At 42.6% G+C, this 16242-nt stretch overlaps 1 protein-coding gene across 1 annotated transcript; it reads left to right on the top strand.

Annotated features, from left to right (window-relative positions):
• On the top strand, window positions 1-15947 carry LOC308054227 (ankyrin repeat domain-containing protein 26-like). Its single transcript, XM_080366674.1, has 8 exons — window positions 1-2075; window positions 2767-2879; window positions 3296-3437; window positions 5312-5593; window positions 6291-6526; window positions 7280-7511; window positions 14052-14097; window positions 15604-15947. Exons 1-8 carry the CDS (start codon window positions 1104-1106, stop codon window positions 15750-15752), a joined length of 2172 nt encoding a protein of 723 aa, XP_080222800.1. The 5' UTR covers window positions 1-1103; the 3' UTR covers window positions 15753-15947.
• Window positions 15948-16242: the final 295 nt, after the last annotated feature.

The raw sequence follows: 16242 nt of genomic DNA, 5'->3' as shown, positions 1-16242 counted from the left end.
TAAATCTTATATAACTTCCCGTGTTTCTTGATGGTTTATTTACTGTTTACCGGTGTAACTTAACTGTGTAAATACCTTTCCTGTTTTCTCTTATGTCTTTAAAAGTTCTGGAAAGCAGCATCACTCCTGTATGTACCTGAATTACTTGTGCAAGTCGGAAACTAATAGAACACACTATTTACCCCGTTTCTTAACCTATCTGTTATTTGTCATTTCACAGACATTTTATTGTCATTTTTTAGGGTTTCTAGCAATGAGACACCTAGCTACCTATGTCAAGGTTGACCAGGAAGAAAGTTGTTTGACAGTGTTTGTGTTTCCATTACTTTTTTTTTTTTTAGTTATTCCCTTATTGAACTTACTTACTTCAAGTATGCCTTTCTTTTCGACCTCCACATACTGAAATTTTATGATCGAATATCAACAATGAATTCAACTCTCTGTAGGAGTTAGAGTAACTGGAGGAGAAAAAGCAACCATAAACACTGTATTCAAAAAGATCTTGAAAAGAGTTTACTGAATTTCCTAAGAATGTGCAGTGCTTGGAAGCCTTGTTTGTTCTTGGCTGTGCTGCCCAATAAATGTAGGATGAATGTGTTTAAGTCGAAAAAAGTTATACATATAATAAAGAGGAAATATACAGGACTATTGCATTCCGGGGGTGATTGAGTTTCATAGCTAACTTCCAGTAACACAAAAGGATAAGTGTTCAGAAGACATTTGAGAAGGAAAATACCCTTTCTAGCCTTGTTTTTACCAGACCTGTAGCACAACTAATTCAACCTTAAAGGCAATATTATAAAGGCATGCACATACAAGAAAGCACTGTCATTTTAAAAGCTTTACACTTGAGATGTTTTAAATAATTTTATTATTTGGTTGTAGATTTAAGGGGGTATTGTGTATTTGGGATGTTCATTTAGGTTTTAAGGATATGTTGCACTTCCGTTGTGTACGTACATTGTACATGTGCGTGGGTTCACAGAGTAGCTTATTGCCTGAAACTTCATCTTTGAAGTCATGCTTCAGTATTAGAAATGTTAAAATGCAGTTTATTGCTGAAGTTTTTTTTGTAGATTCATTTCCCAATTGGCTCTTTATTCATGTTCCCTGTCATTCAGGAATCCAACACTGACAGAGAAAAGGATCTGTTGTACGAGAATCAGTTACTACAAGATGAGATTGCTGTGCTAAGGCTAGAAATCAATCAAGTAAGACTTAGGCACCAGGAGGAAGAAGGAAAATCTTTAGAGGAAAATAAGACCTTGAAAGAAAAAAATGAAGCTCTCAAAAAGGAACTTAAACTGAACAAGGAAGCATTAACACAAACGGTTCTTCAGTACAATGCACAGCTGGACTTACTAAAGACAGAATCTGCAGTGCTGACTTCCAAACTTGAGCAGACAAACGAAAGTAAAGACAGACTAGAGACAGAAATCAAATCATTTCATTCCCGCCTGAATGCTGCTGTTCAAGAACTTGAACGTCATCGGTCATCAGAAAAGGATGCTGAACAAAGATTTCACAGAGAACGTGATGAATGGCATCGCTTGCAAGACAAGCTCCATCATGACCTCTCCGACACGCAAGAAGCCAACAAGAGCTTGTCTCAGCAGCTGTGTAAAGCTGAAAGCAAAGCTAATAGGCTAGAAAATGAGCTTCACCAGTTGGAGCAAACCCTCAGAGAAAAAACTTTGCTTGTAGAAATGACACAAAAAGAATTAAGTCAAGCCCAGCGTCAGGCAAAGGAATGTGATCGTGCTCAACAACTTGAGAAAGATCCAGTAAGCGAACTTGTAATAAAACAGGAGTCCTTGCAGGAGCGATTGGCCCAGCTCCAGAGTGAAAACCTTTTACTGCGTCAGCAGCTGGAAGATACACAGAGCAAGAGGATCATGAAAGAAGAAGTAGTGAATGATGTGCAGGACCGGTTTAATGATACTCTGAACAAACTCAGAGCTGATAGGGAAAAGCAAATTTATCTCATAGAAGAGCAAAACAAGGATTTAAATGCCAAGTGTACTGATTTAAGGGAACAAGTCTTCGAATATGAGACTGACAAAGTAGAAAGAGAGGTAAAGGATATGCTTAGAAAGAACAATTTAAAGTTTGTCCGTTCTTGAAATTATTTTGTTTCTACAGTGTACCTAGTATGTTATATGCATGGGACCAAAGAATACTGATTTGTTCTGGTTTGTTATGTTTCTCTCGGAATTGCGGAAGGTTTTGGCAAACGGGGTGTTAGTCCTCAGATCTAAGCAGAGAGCAGAAAAAAGGTATCCAAGTCTAAGCTTTGATCAAGAAAGGTGATTCTTCTTACTTAGTTCATAAAATGTTGAAGAACTCCAAAAGATCAGATTCCTCTAGAAGCCCCTGCCTGCTGGTTGGTGGAAGATCCCATGAAAGCTTTAGATGGGGTCAGTGTTGTCCCATGAAGTGCATTCCTACGTAATCCCTACTGTGAGCAGAGGCACTGCCAAAAGTGTTCTCCAGCATCTTTTCCACCTTTTTGTCTAGAAGAGGATGGCCTTTGCTTCAGCGAGGGCATCTGTTTCTGTAGTTACGTATTGGTCTGTTTGATGTGAAACCTGAAGGGATGGGTGGAATAGCCTCGGGAATTCCGTCCCATGGCATTCTGTGGAACGCGGCTAACGGATAGAGACGTCCGGCAGCTTCTCTGTGGAGAGCGCTAGATGCACAGACTGTACGTAGGTATTTTTCCTGTGCTCTGTGTGTGTGATACATCTTTCTTTTCTCTTTTGAAAGTGCGAGAGTGAAAGAAAGGAAGTGAAGAAGCTGGTAGAGTTGAAACACGCAGTTGAACTACGTCTGGACCAAGAAATGAAAAGAAACCTCGATCTGCAGAAAGACTGTAAGAGGTACGGCTTTTTAGCGTGGTGAAGAGGTATCCCTGCGTAGGAGTCATGTTTTATTGAACTGTAATGTAAAAAATAGGTGTACCTAACTGTGAGCAGATGCCAGCCTCGCGTTAGTTCTTGCAAGGTACTTCTGTACACCAGCCCCTGGTTTTCAATAGCTGCCAAAACAACTGCAGATGCAGGTTGCCCTGCAGTTCTCCAGGGAAAAAGGGAGTCTTTCATTCCTCTTTTCAGGTGAAATCTGGACTCTCCAAGCATATGTGGCACAGGAATACTGGTTTTTCCTGGTAATTCCTGGTGTGTCAAGCATGTTAAAGATGAAGCAAGCCGTGTCTGTGCTGTTTACATGAGAGTATGTGAAAAAGTCCAGTTTTGTTTCTTTGCTTCATTGTTTTTGTGACTAATTTGCTGTGCAGGTTGAAGAGGCTGCTGAGCAGAGCTACGAAGAAACTAAGGGTGTATGAGGAGAGAGGGGGACTGTCCCAGCTGAATTTGCAGGGAGAAATGAAGAACGGGTATTCTGAAATGGTCAATGAAGCTGACAGATTAAGAGCAAAGGTGAGCTTTGCTTTGTTTGGGTTATTTTGGTGGTGGTGGTTTTTCTTTTGGAACCTCTGTTCTTTCTTCGTACTTCTTTTCATGTTGTTGACTTTGACTTTTGTTTTCTTGGCTGTATTTCTGAAATTATTTGGCTGTTTTTTGATGTTCCTTCTATGGTCACAGTAGTAGGCAACTGTAATACTGATGTAGCTCTTAGGGGTAAAGATGGAAGTGTTACGTACACAGCAGTATCTGCGAGGGCGCATCAGGGGTAGGCTGTCCTGCAGAGGAAGGGCAAAGCAAGAGCCACAGCAGGGCTGGCAGGGTCTGTGACCACACGGGCCAGGGATCAGCCCCACAGGCCCTCACCAAGAAGAGCAGAAGAGTTCTGGGGACAGTTCTGGGGACAGTAAGCAGAGTCCTCCAAGAATGCAGATCACCAGGCCGGTCCATAGGGATGGGCAGGTCTGCAGTCCTACTGGGACGTCACGTCCATGGGTGAGGGCCAGGGCTGAGAGCAGTGAAGGCCCAGCACAGGCCTGGCTGCAGCTTGAGGCCGTGGCAGCATCGTCGGGCTCCGACGGATGCATTCCCTCTCGGAAGAGAGGGGAGTAACGCCACCGTCACTCGGAACAACTCTGTGCAGTTGGCCTTGCCCAAGGTCACCCCCTGAAGCCTGTCTCAGGCACGAGTTGAGCAGGAGGCAGGTGGGGGTTTGCTTTTCGGAATGGTGTCTTTGCTTCCCAGGGCACAATGCAGTGTGAGGTGATGCAGAAAAAATGAATGCAGTAACTTATTGCTTACTAGTAGCTGACTCAGTCCGTCTTTCCCTTGTCATGGAGACCCAGAAACGCTTTTGAGGTTGCTCTGGCTGTTTGGTAGCATGGAACCTTTTATCTGCTTCTCCGCTCCTTTGTTGCTAAAGTAGCTGTGTTTCAAAGTTATGCTCCTTTTTAGAAGATATTATTGTAGAATGAGTCAACTGCCTTGAGAGTGGCTCATTTTTAGTTCACAGGTTAGCAGCATATTTGTGTTCCTGTTGGAAGAGTTATTTTGAATGACAGGGAATGGAATTACGTTTGGGCAATTTTAAATAAGTGTAAAGTTTCTACGTATTTTAGAGACTCTTTCAAGTGTTGACTCTGCTGGTTTCCCCCACTTTTTTAAAAACAAAAGATGGTGGGATATCATGTTTTATGGTTAATAGGTATAGACGATGGATGTTTCTGGAGGGGGAAAGAAGGGGATAGAAGCTGTAGTTGACCATTGGGACCTATGGGAACTCTGATATTTCCTGGAAATCTTTTGAAAACAAACTGTAGCTTTGACCTAAAGAGACTGTCTTCTGCCACCAGTGCTGCAAAAGCGGTGTTCTGAACCACTATTTCCAGATCTATTAGCGTAATGGAAGGAAAGGGTATCCGTTTCTTGTCTTGTCAGTTCTGTGACGAAGCTTTGACCGTGTGACAGCATGTGACAGTTCCTCTGAAGCATGATACATGGGGTTTTTTTCTGATGAAACCAGAATGTGGCTGTGATGTAACTGGGTATGGGTGTGTTTGATTTCCTATGATCGTATGAACATCTCGCAGCAGAATAGCCCTAGTGCTTTTCAGCCTAGCCCTGCGGGTGTAATGCCGCTGGTTTGGTACCTCTTGGTCTGTGACCCACTGCAGAACTGAGGAAGGATGGGAACCTGAGGAATGCTGTCAGAAATGATGTGAAAGCTGTTCTTGTTTTAAAAGAAGAGCCTGGTTTCGCTTTTGTTTTAACACTGAATCAGCAGATGGTAAATACAGTGTTGATGGCCAACTCCTTTACCAATTTTCACAGATTTGACTAATTTTAGATCCCTCTGAGTTCCCTGGTTTTTTCCCCTTTCCTGTCTACAGGTTGATGAACTTTCCCAGCAGCTGGAGATAGAGTCTAAAAAAGGCATGCAGCTAGAAGCACAAAATCATGATTTGCGAGAGGAGTTGTCCACCATGCGTGGGAGCCATGAAAAACTGGAAAAGAGCAAAAGCCAGCTGAAAGAAGAGGTGGCTAATCTCAAACACCATATGGAGACTAACACGGTGGATCGCAGCCAAATAGAACAATACAAAAGAGAGGTGGAAGAACGAGCTGCACAAGAAATAAGGCAAAAACTGCAAGAAGTCAATCTGTTTTTGCAGGTAAGTTAATTTCTTGTGTATGTCTGTTATAGACTTCTGTTTTGGTTGTCATTTTTAGGGGTGGGGGTGGTGCCTGATTCCATGTGTTACGCTGTACTTCTGTTTTTCCTGAAGGGCAGTGGGAGAAGGGAATATGGTTGGGCAAGATGCTTTCATGTGCGTGCAGTGTGCCTGCAGGCCCTGAATCAAAAACTTGCCAAGGTAGATTTTCATTTTGCAGTTCTTGGAGGGGTATCACTGTCCACTGGTCTGTTCTCATTGTTTAGGTCTTGTTGTCATTTTTTATCCTTGAATGGGTATTGCAACTTAGAGTTGTCACAGCCAGCCATACACATCTTCCTTAGTCATTGCACAAGGGGCAACGCTCAGAAAAGAAGTCACCAAAGCTGCAGGGTGGGGGCTGGGGGTGCGGCATCTCCATGATTTCTTTGAGGAATGCTATGCCCTGTCCTACAGAGATAGTGTTCTTCCATCAGTAGCTTTGATGAGTAATAGTGCTAAGATGGGGGTTCTTTCTGAATGAAAAGAATCATTTGGTGTGGTAGTTCCAGGGTTCTGCCCTGGTCGCTGATGGCAGTGAGGAGGCACAGTTGCCTCGCTGAATAGAGCTGGGCCCTTGAAATTGGGTGCACGCAATTGACTGGCGAGGAGAGTTCTCTTTTTCTTTGCGGTGGTTGAAAGCGTGTATCTACTTCAGATGCAGGCAGCCTCCCAGGACAGATTAGAACAAATCAGAGCCAGTCATCATGCTTTGGTGACAAACCAGCTAGAACACAGAATTGGAGACCTCGAACGTGAATTGGACAGGATAAAAAATACCCAACGAGACAGTATTTTTCAAAAAGAATCCGCACAGGCAGAAGCGGAAAAGTATAAAGACCTGTATCTGGAGGAAGTTAAAAATGGAAGATGCCTAGCAAAAAAACTGGAAAGGTAAGTCCCTGCTCTTTTGGGGTGATAATAAGATACTACTTTTTCCTCAAGCAGTTTTCTTCGTTAAATACCTTTTCTACATCTGGTCAGCATTATGCATAAGATAGCATATTTGTGATGAAAGTACCATAAGGCTCCCCCCTGTTCATTGGAACTATCTTCATTTCTCTTCAGTGTTCCAGCAGTAATACCACCAATCATGGGCGTTAATAGGATATTTTTGAAGTTGAGTTTAACAGGCAGCCTTTTTGCCAGTCTCTAATCTCCTCTTCTTACTCTAAGTATGGCAGAAAAGATAATGTCATGTCCTTTACTGCTTGAATAAGGATAGGCCCTTCAGAGAACGGCATTTGATGCTATGAAGAAGAACAACAAAAATCTTTTGGCTTCCATTTTAGCCGCATGTCATAGGTTTCAGCTTTCTTTGGGAAAGGAAGGGTAGCCCAGAGTTCTTATGCAGGTGATGTACCTTTCAGAAAAAACTATGTAAACACACGGTGTGCACAGACTGCTTTGAGGCCTTAATGCTGAGAAGTCCAAGGTATTGGTTAACTCTTGCTGCTTCTTGCAGGTAGAGTGACTACTTAGAAATAGGCTCTCCAAAAAAAAACCGGATCCAGTTATGGAGATTTTTTTGGACTCTCTTAATCCCTTCCACTTTCAGAAGTCAGATAATAATCAAAGACCTGGAGGGTAACTTTGCGGAGGTGTTATTACCAAAGATAATTCTTTGTATGCTTCTGAATGTTTCAGAGCTAATGAGAGACTAGCAGAAGCCAACGCTAAGCTCCTTCAGGAGTGCCATAGAAGCAAACCTTTAACTGCAAGCAGCGCTGTCAGTGGTCCAGTTCTGTATTCAACTGAACTGGGACATATTAGCAACAATCCGGCACTGAATAGAAGTCTAAATCTAGCAGGAAGCTTCCTAACCCCGACCGTGAATACGTTACCATCAAGAAACAGAGTTGAAGCCTATGTGGCTAAGGTAAGCGTTTTTAAATACTGTTCTCAACTAGTGTTGAAGAGTATCTGTAAGCAAGGTTGTGCTTTTCAGTCTAAAGTTAGAATCCATTTCTAGTTCCAAACCATATGCTCTAATATGCTAAACCAAATTGCTCATCAAAACAGTACACAACTAGGTGGTAGAAACGAAGACTTTTGGTCATCAGGGTTATACAAATTTCCAGAAGTGCTCAAAGACCAAAAAATACTGAGATCTAAATGACGGACTGCGTAACAACATTTTTTTGCAAGAGAAACTGTGATGAAGAATACTGTGGCATAGGAAGCTGCCAAAGAAGCTCTTCAGTAAAATTTAGTGCCGATGCCCCATCCCTGGCAGTGCTCAAGGCCAGGCTGGGTGGGGCTTGGAGCAACCCGGTCTAGTGGAAGGTGTCCTTGCCCATGGCCGGGGGGGTGGAACTGGATGATCTTTAAGGTCCCTTCCAACCCAAGCCATTCTGTGGATGACCTTTTTTAAAACAGCTAACTTTATGATGAGTGCAAAATCCCATCAGACATCTTTCCTTGAGACACCTTTTCCTCCTTCACTGATGTTCATGCTAGCAGTTTCTTCACCGGAACTTGTTTTAGTACAATACCAACAAAGGGATGCTTCAAAACTAGGATGGTATGAACAGGACACGTAACTTCTCACTTGAGTGCGGGACGTATGCTGTGCATAGGAGGCATTTGATTTTGTGGGTCCTGCTATGTGGTGTTATATGTAACTGCTCCTCAGGAAGTCTACAGAGCTTTCTGATTTTGTACAAAAGCTGCAACCTCTGCAATACCTCTGGTCAAAGTATGCCCTGTAATTAGCAGTCAGCATGATAGCACATCCCTCACAGACGTAATATCACGTAAACGTGATATCATGAGACTTGGAAACCAGATGTCAGTCGTTGTAATCTGTTTCCCACCTAGCATAGGACTGAGGCATGGGCAAGCTTGCCTGTTCAGTCAGTGTCTGTCCCTTGCGTATTCTGTTGTTGAATGGATGTGAGAAGCATTTGGTCACTTTTAAGCCTTACCCTGGTTCGGTGGTCCCACCTGCACTGGAAAGAATCCATTTAAATAACGTGTCTGCATACTGTGCCTGGCTTAAGAAAAAGAAAAAACCAAACCAAACAACAAAACAAAAATGGACAAAGCAGTGTGTAGGTAGTGCGTAGCAGCGGCAGTTAAGAGATGAACTTTTCTGTATCGTTGCGAATGTGTTTTTTGTGTCAGAGGGGTGGACATAACGCTGCATAAAGAACATGGGAGGCAATTAGTACTGTACCACCTGCAGGGATTATTCTGCACGCAAGCAGCAGAAAGGAGGCGAAATTCAGGGATCCACTGCAAAACTGAAGTAAGGAGAAAGCCAGGACAAGGGAACAAGAGGGACAGGGAGCAGGGAGCACGTGAGGGCAGGGGGAAAAGAGAGAGAGATGGGAGCGAGATGTTACAAGAAGAAAAAGGCAAAGGAGGAAACCATCCCCCTTCTAGGAAAAAAGCTGTCCTAGTTTAAAAGAAAAGGGTTTAACAGTTGTGGTTTCTTTTTTTGAAGAAGAAACAGGAAAAAAAGAATAACCTCCCTGTTACTAAATCCAGCTGCACATCTCTTTATGATATTTCTTCCTGTAATCACCAGTTAGGGAACAACTGAGACTAATTGTAGTGGCACTGCCTGTAGCCTCAAGTCACCTGACGTTCAGTGTATTCAGGGAAGTCTTAAAACCTGGTCTTCTCTGGAGTCCTTCAGAAGAAAGGAACTGAGTTCTCAGAGGTGCAGTAGTTGCTAGAGGACTAGGTGAGTATTTCACTTAGAACTGCGGGCTTAATTGTTCTCAGTCGGGTGCAGTATGTCATGTGCGTAACATGCATCTGAGAAAAGAGGATTGAATTGGAACGTAAGACTTTGAAGTCAGGAAGTAACAAAAGGGAAAAACTGCATGTGTCCCTCTGCATACAATAATGGGTGGCAAATCTCAATCAGTTTCCAAGTGCAAAATCACCAGATGCACAGTCTGTGCTGTCATTTCCGCAGGAGTCCCGTGCCATTCAGGAGGCAAGTTGGAGCATGAGGGAAGAAATCAGAGATTATAGTTTTAGTCTATTTTGAAATGCTTTGCTGGTTGTGCTGCCTAGTATTCTGTCTGTTCACCAGACTGTTTCAAAACAGAAGAATTTCTCTGACTCTAAGCCTTTTCTTCACTTCACTGTTTACTTCAGTTATGCCTCAGCTTTGTTTTCCCACTAACCTGGTTCCCTTCTACAGAATTTGTCTTTCCTTTAAATTCAGGATGCGCAGTGCTGCCTTGGCTGGAGATGACACATGTTTCTGCCACTGAAGCTCTAAATGACAGGGAGTTAAGAAGCTGAAATTGCAGTGTGCCTCAGGCAGTCCTTTGAGGCTTCTTTTTTTAGTCAAAGCTCTCTGCAGATTTGGTGTTCCTTGTAGTAGCTTCCTCAAGGTGAGAAGGGCTATTGGAAGTAGGGAACATGCCAGCCATTCTGAAGGGGAAGATGTTTGTGTGAATTTCGTTTGTGCAGAAGCTTTGAAATAGCTTCAGGGGCAAAGAGGTGAAAATAGTTCACACTGCTATTATTCAAAATGATGGTATTCATTCATTGGTCCTGCAGCTGTTGGAAAAAACCCTGGTAAATGATGCTGACAAGAGGAAGAAGTGCTCCAGTAGCAAGTGGACACAGTTTCTTCTTTAGACTTAACTAAGGAATTTGGTGTTTAAAGGCTTGAAAGATTGCACCGTTTTCCTAAACATGAGGCATGACTATCAGTGATTACACATAGAGCCGTACATGTTGAAGATGGTCATATCACAAGTTCAGCAAAAAATGAGCGTGTTATTCTTAAAAAAGCATAAAGAAATGTGTTCCATTACAGTATAGCCCCTTCCCCTTTATCAAATATATACGCTACAGAAATGAATAACCTTGAAGTGCAAAAGGATCTTTAAAAATACAAAAAAAGTTCATATTGGCACAAGCTTATTAACCAGTAGAATCCCAATCACATGCAATATCTTCGGGTTTTTTTGGTGGTTTTTATTTGTATTAGAGCTTCAGTAATGTGGAATAAATTACAAGTACTTGACAAATTCTGTGCATGTAATTAGACAGTGACCGTAGCAACTAGCAATTCAGTATTTCAGACCTGCTCCCTTAGTCCATAGACTAAGGCAAGGAATGTCTCCTGCAAGTGCTGCAAGGAGGTTTTGGGACTGGAGTCCTGTTGTTAGGTTTAACAAATGTCAAGCTTAAATCCTAACAGCTGTGCCAAAGGCTGGTGAAAATGAACATGGGTGTCTTGACAGACAAGAACAGTGAACTCTGCAACCAGGGTGAATCAGTGGATAAATGAAACCAGTTTAATGTGGGAAGGGAAATGTCTGCTTCCTACTTCATCTTCCAATTTCTGTTCCATTTCTGATTTGGCTTTCTGCACTCTTGTAGCAGTCTTTGTTGTTAGCTTTTTTACTTGCTTCATTTACATGTAGGCCACGTTCTTGTTTCTCACTGAAGACCTGTGAACTTCAGGCCGTTTTTCTTTCTTCTTCAGCTCCTTCATCAAAAATCTGTCTATCTCTCTTCTCTGCAGCCAGATACATGGCAAGGTTTGCAGCCAGCATTGTTGAATGTTGGGATGGTATTTATACTGGAAATGTTGTCTGTTTATGCTGTTAGGTTTTGATTAAAACTTACTGATGTATTCACATTTTCCTAACACTGCGCATATTTTGAACTTTAGTTTGTCCAAGTGAAAGAATGACTGCTGCAGGGGACTTCTCTGCTTTATGTATTTGTAATGCAGTGGCTTCTGTGGTAGTTAACCATCTGTGAGATGTAATGCAATGGCTTCTGTGGTAGTTAACCATCTGTGAGATGATAGTCTATGGATTTAATCTGTTACAATGGAACTTTGAGCTCTAGGAGTAGGCTGGTTTACCCTCCTTGCCACTTCTGATATACAAAAAGTTCTTGGTGGTCGCAGCAGTTGTGTCTAGGAACTCAACTTCAGAACAGTACGGTACTCCAGACTCGGAGCATCATCTCACGGAGTCTTACAGGATCCAGCTTACTCTGTGCTAAAGCAGCCTGTGTGGATAAGTAGTAAGTCAACACCACTTTCTGAAAAAGAACTGTTGAGAAGGTGCCTGCTGCCAATGAACACCTGGTGTGTTACCGCCTGAAGAGATGTGCAGTGAGGTGAGAGGTGCCTGCTCAGGAGGTTTGGGACACTCAGCTGTGATGCCTTGCCCAGGGGTTTGGGGGGAAGGAGAAAAGTGGAGGCAAGTTAAGGTCCTCGGAGGTGTATTTTGCCTGGCTCTTCATTCATTCCCTTTTCAGAAATCAGTGTGTTGGCTTTATTTCCACCTATTTCTCTTCCCTCAGACATGGATGAGAATCACAAAGACATTGATGGAATGGATAAGAGGAAAACAAGACCTTTTTCTTCTCTTGATTGATTTGTACGTGTTGCGGAGGGTCCTGTGGACCTTCTAGTCATTGTGAAGACTCAGGAAACCAGGGAAGGTGGTTTCTTCTAACACCACTAACTACTACGACTTTGCTTGGGCTTGGTCCTGGGTTTGGGCCGTATTTTGGTCTAGGCATTAGTTTTCCTGCTTTTTTCTGTTACCTGTGTCTCGTCTCAGGAGTTAGGGGGTCCTTTCTCCCCGGAATTTTGCTTCTGCTTGTACCTGCTTGAAAACAATTAGAGATTTGGGGGGTCCTTTTCCATTGTTCATGCAGCTCTGTTGGCACAGAGTATTTCAATGAAGTATCACGGAGTGGTGCTTCTCCTGCAGGATCTAGTGAATGTGGTCCCAGCTATCCCTGTGTTCCTGGAGAGAGAGCCCTTCCCTCCGCTTCGCTGGTTTACAGCCCCGCTCCTTTGACCCTTGCAGTTACTGCCTGTTACTGCTCCTCTTGTGAGGGTAAGCAGAGTGGTTTCCTTCCTGAGGCTCTTGCTCTCTCTGTGCTGTTGAGTACCCTGTGCAGTGTTCCCGTTCTTCTTGTTGTTGTTATGCTGCTAGGTGGGTCTGCTCATTTCATAAAATAAATGCTCCTTCCCCCAGGAATTCAGTACTAAAATCAAGAGAGTCGCAGAATGAGTGAGGGGAAGGGGCCTCTAGAGATGATCTAGTCCAGCATCACCCCTGCTCAAAGCAGGGTCAGCCACAGCAGGTTTCTCACTGTTCTGTCAGCCAGGTGTTATACATCTCCAAGGATGGACACTCCACAACCTTTTCTGGCAACTTGTTCCAGTGTCTGTCCATGCTTACAATTTTTTTAAAAATAATAATTGTAAAAATTCTTGTGTTAAAATTTCCTCTATCTGGATTTGTGCCTATTCCTCTTGTTCTTTTGCTTGGCACTGCTGAGAAGAGTCTGGCTCCATCTTCTGTACTCCCCCCACCAGGTATTTATACACATAGATAAGGTCCCTCTGAGTTTTCCTGTTCTCCAGTAAAGAAACAGTTGCAGCTCTCAGCCTCTCCATATAGCTCACGAGGTCCAAGCCCTGCAGCATCTTCATGGCCATCGTAGCCCTGGAAGCTGTATGATATCTGTTTTGAAATTCACTTCTGCGTGTCACAAATTTGATGGAAAAAATGTAGGAGTAGCAAGTATCATCAAATGTAAACAGCAGCATAAACTGTGACTCTTAAATTAAGAGATGTGATTCCTTCTTGTGAAGGCTTCTGAAGGCAGAATCATAAGTGAGAATAACTTAATTGGTAACAATACCCACTTTCTAGGGGAGAAGAGGCGTAAGTGCTCCTTTGTAGTGATCCAGGCTGATTCCAGCTACATAATAAACCCCACAGCACTCGCTGCGTAGAAGCTGTAGCTGCGGTTGTTTTTCTTAGTACACAGTTTGCAAGAAAAAATTGTGTGTGCTTTTATGTTTTTATAAATGTGTGTCGTGGTATTTGCAATAACAATAAAGAAGTTTTGGCATCATCTGTAGGAGCTCTTTCAATTTCCCATCTTAAGGTGGAGAAAAGAAGAATATTGGCACACGCTTTTTTCTATACAAATGGTGTATGTCAATCCTGCAGCAGCAGCTGGTGCAGCTCTTCTCTCTGTGAAGTTGCAGAAGCCAGCCTCAACTGGCTGATTTGTCCCTGTGGGTGGCATTTGTACCTATCTCGGCATGTAGCTGACATTCTGTTCGTGTGTTTGATGATAAACTTCAGCCATACCTTCACTGCAATAACTGCGCTAGGCTTTCTTGCTTTCTTCCTGTGTATTTTGTTAAATGCCCAGTAATAATCCAGCTGGTGAGTTACAAATTGTTTTGTTAACGTTGCTGAGCAATGAGGCAGCTGCAGCCCGACTGACCAAAAGTTTCTCTTCAGTAGAAATCAAACCCCAAACCAAGATGTGTCTATTTGGAATTATATTTTTAGGTTTTCTCTCATTATGTGTGGATTTTAAGAATGTTTTAGAAGTTTAATATTAGAAAAACATAACTGTTAAAATATTAACTGTATCTTCTGTATAATTCTAGGTACGGCAGGAACTAGATGAAAAAATCGCTAAAGAACTTAAACAAGGTAATGTGTCACTATGTTAGGGGCATTTTTAAGGAAAAAGAGGAGTGTTCCTAACTCTTGAACATAATGGCTTGAAAGCTGTGAAGTTCCTGTGCTAAGCACAGGGAGGTTTTTCTGCTAGCTTTCCAGTTTAGACTTGAATGTGAAAACTTCCAGCTTACCAAAAGATTGTGTAGAATGTTATGCAGTTGCCTGAAAAAGACAAGTGCAGAGAAAACTAACCCACTTCCTCTACACGGGTGCACTTGGCTTAAGCTGAAGTCACGTTTTTCTAGAGTGAATCCTTGAGCACAAACATCAAACGTAAAAGAAGTCCTGAGAGAAGGTGTTTATAGACTTCAGCCATCACTGCTTCTTCCATGTGCATCAGTTGCATTCCGCACTAAATCATACCGTGCACTTCTCTGCTGTTGGACCTTGGTTTTTTGCCGTTTCTTATTCATTGCTTGTATTTGTAGCTTATATGTTGCAGTCTTTTTTGAATAAGCAAGAAAAAAGTAATCAGTGATATGAAAGATACCCTTTCTTTGGGAAAAGATCATTTCGTAGCACTTAGGCAAACATAAGATGAGTTGAATGCTTTTAACACATAGCATGAAACATGCTCTATAATATGAGGCCAGGTGTCCAAAGAGGAATTCCACCTGTTTCAGGGTAGTCGTTCCTCCAGAGTCACTGCTTTGCTTTGCAGTGACTGGTGCTATTTCAAAGCAGGTGGCCCCTGCAAGAATTTCCTTCTGTTCCTGCATGCTTTTGGTAATACAGAGAGTGTTCAGCTGTAGCTTCACAGCTCGTTCCATGTGTCCGAATGGACACAAAGCCGTTGCATTTCATCCGTGTGCATTTTGAACCTGACTGTGCATCTTCTAGGTGTCATAGAGTGCGTTTGGTTTCAGGACCTTGTCTGAAAAATGTGGCTGGAGGAGAACAGTAAAGGTGGGCTTGCTGTCATTGAGTATGTGTTTTTGTGGAGGAAAGAGGGTTTTGCCAGGGTGAGTTACAAAGACGCCCCTCAAAGAAAGTGCCAGGCTAGGAGACTTGTCCTGGCCTGACTGCACTGCAAAGGTGTTTGCGTTTTCACCGGCGGATTCTTTTTAAGTTTGTCACAGAGAAGGCAGAAGCTGGTTTTTAGGAGTAGAGTTCCAATAAATCACTGCTTTGAACATTCAAGGAAAACAGATACTGGAGGTTCGAGAGATCTGCAGGGGGGCTCAGTTTAGCACTGGTGTAAGCAGGAGTCATTTGTGGATTCCCTGAAGATGTTCGCTGTGTAGCCTATAGAATTTCTTTCACTGGCTTTAGAAATACTGTTGACTGGTAAGCAAATGTGGAAAAAGATTGTTTCTTCCTTTGTGCCTAGCCCTTTGATTGTTACGATCCCTTGGAAGTTTTTAAATCTCTTTCTGGATTATAGTCTCTCCAGTTATCCATGATGTTTTCATAGTGACTGATTTGGCCCTGTCTAGTGTAAAAGCAACACCGGAATCTTGTTTCTCTTCTCCCTAGCCACTGCTGAACTTGAAGCTGGATCTGCTGGAGCTTGTCCCGTGGTATTTTCCGATGGATCTTCAAAAAGTATCCACGTTGACCAGGATCCCCTTTGCAGGGCAGTACAGGAGTACCGCGATGTTTTAACCAAAAATTACCTGATTTGAACAAAATGCTGGGAAAAAAGCTCCGGAAAGGATTTTGTTTACATAGCGCGTCTATAGTTTCTCATCCCACAGTTCAGATGTGAAAATGTGTTTATTGCAGTCCGAATGTGAATTCTATTAAATGGATGTCAAGCACATTGCACTTGCCTGTTGGTTTATTGATGCATAGGTGTTTTATTTTGCACTCACTCTAAGAAGCACACCTGTTTTTTTCTGACTAGCAGAATGACTCACCTTGATTCTTGAGCGTGACGGAATTGTCAGAATGTTTCTTATTAAGGTAGAAGCATTATTTTTTCTCCACTGATGTTCTGTGTTTTAACGAAAGCATTCCCTTTGTTCTGCTTAATCCTTTCACCCTATGTGTTTTTAATGTTTCCAGTGTTACTTGAATGCTTAGGACATCGTTTGATGTGATTTGAGCCTGCTGCTTCAGTCCAGATGCCGTGACTGTTTCTGCCGATAAAGTGAAATCTTTACCAGTGGTCAT

The sequence above is a fragment of the Falco punctatus genome, assembly GCF_963210335.1.
Source record: "Falco punctatus genome assembly, chromosome: 16".
NCBI classification, from domain to species: Eukaryota; Metazoa; Chordata; class Aves; order Falconiformes; family Falconidae; genus Falco; species Falco punctatus.
Note: the sequence above shows the minus strand (reverse complement) of the source record. Positions and strands in the feature narration are given on the sequence as shown.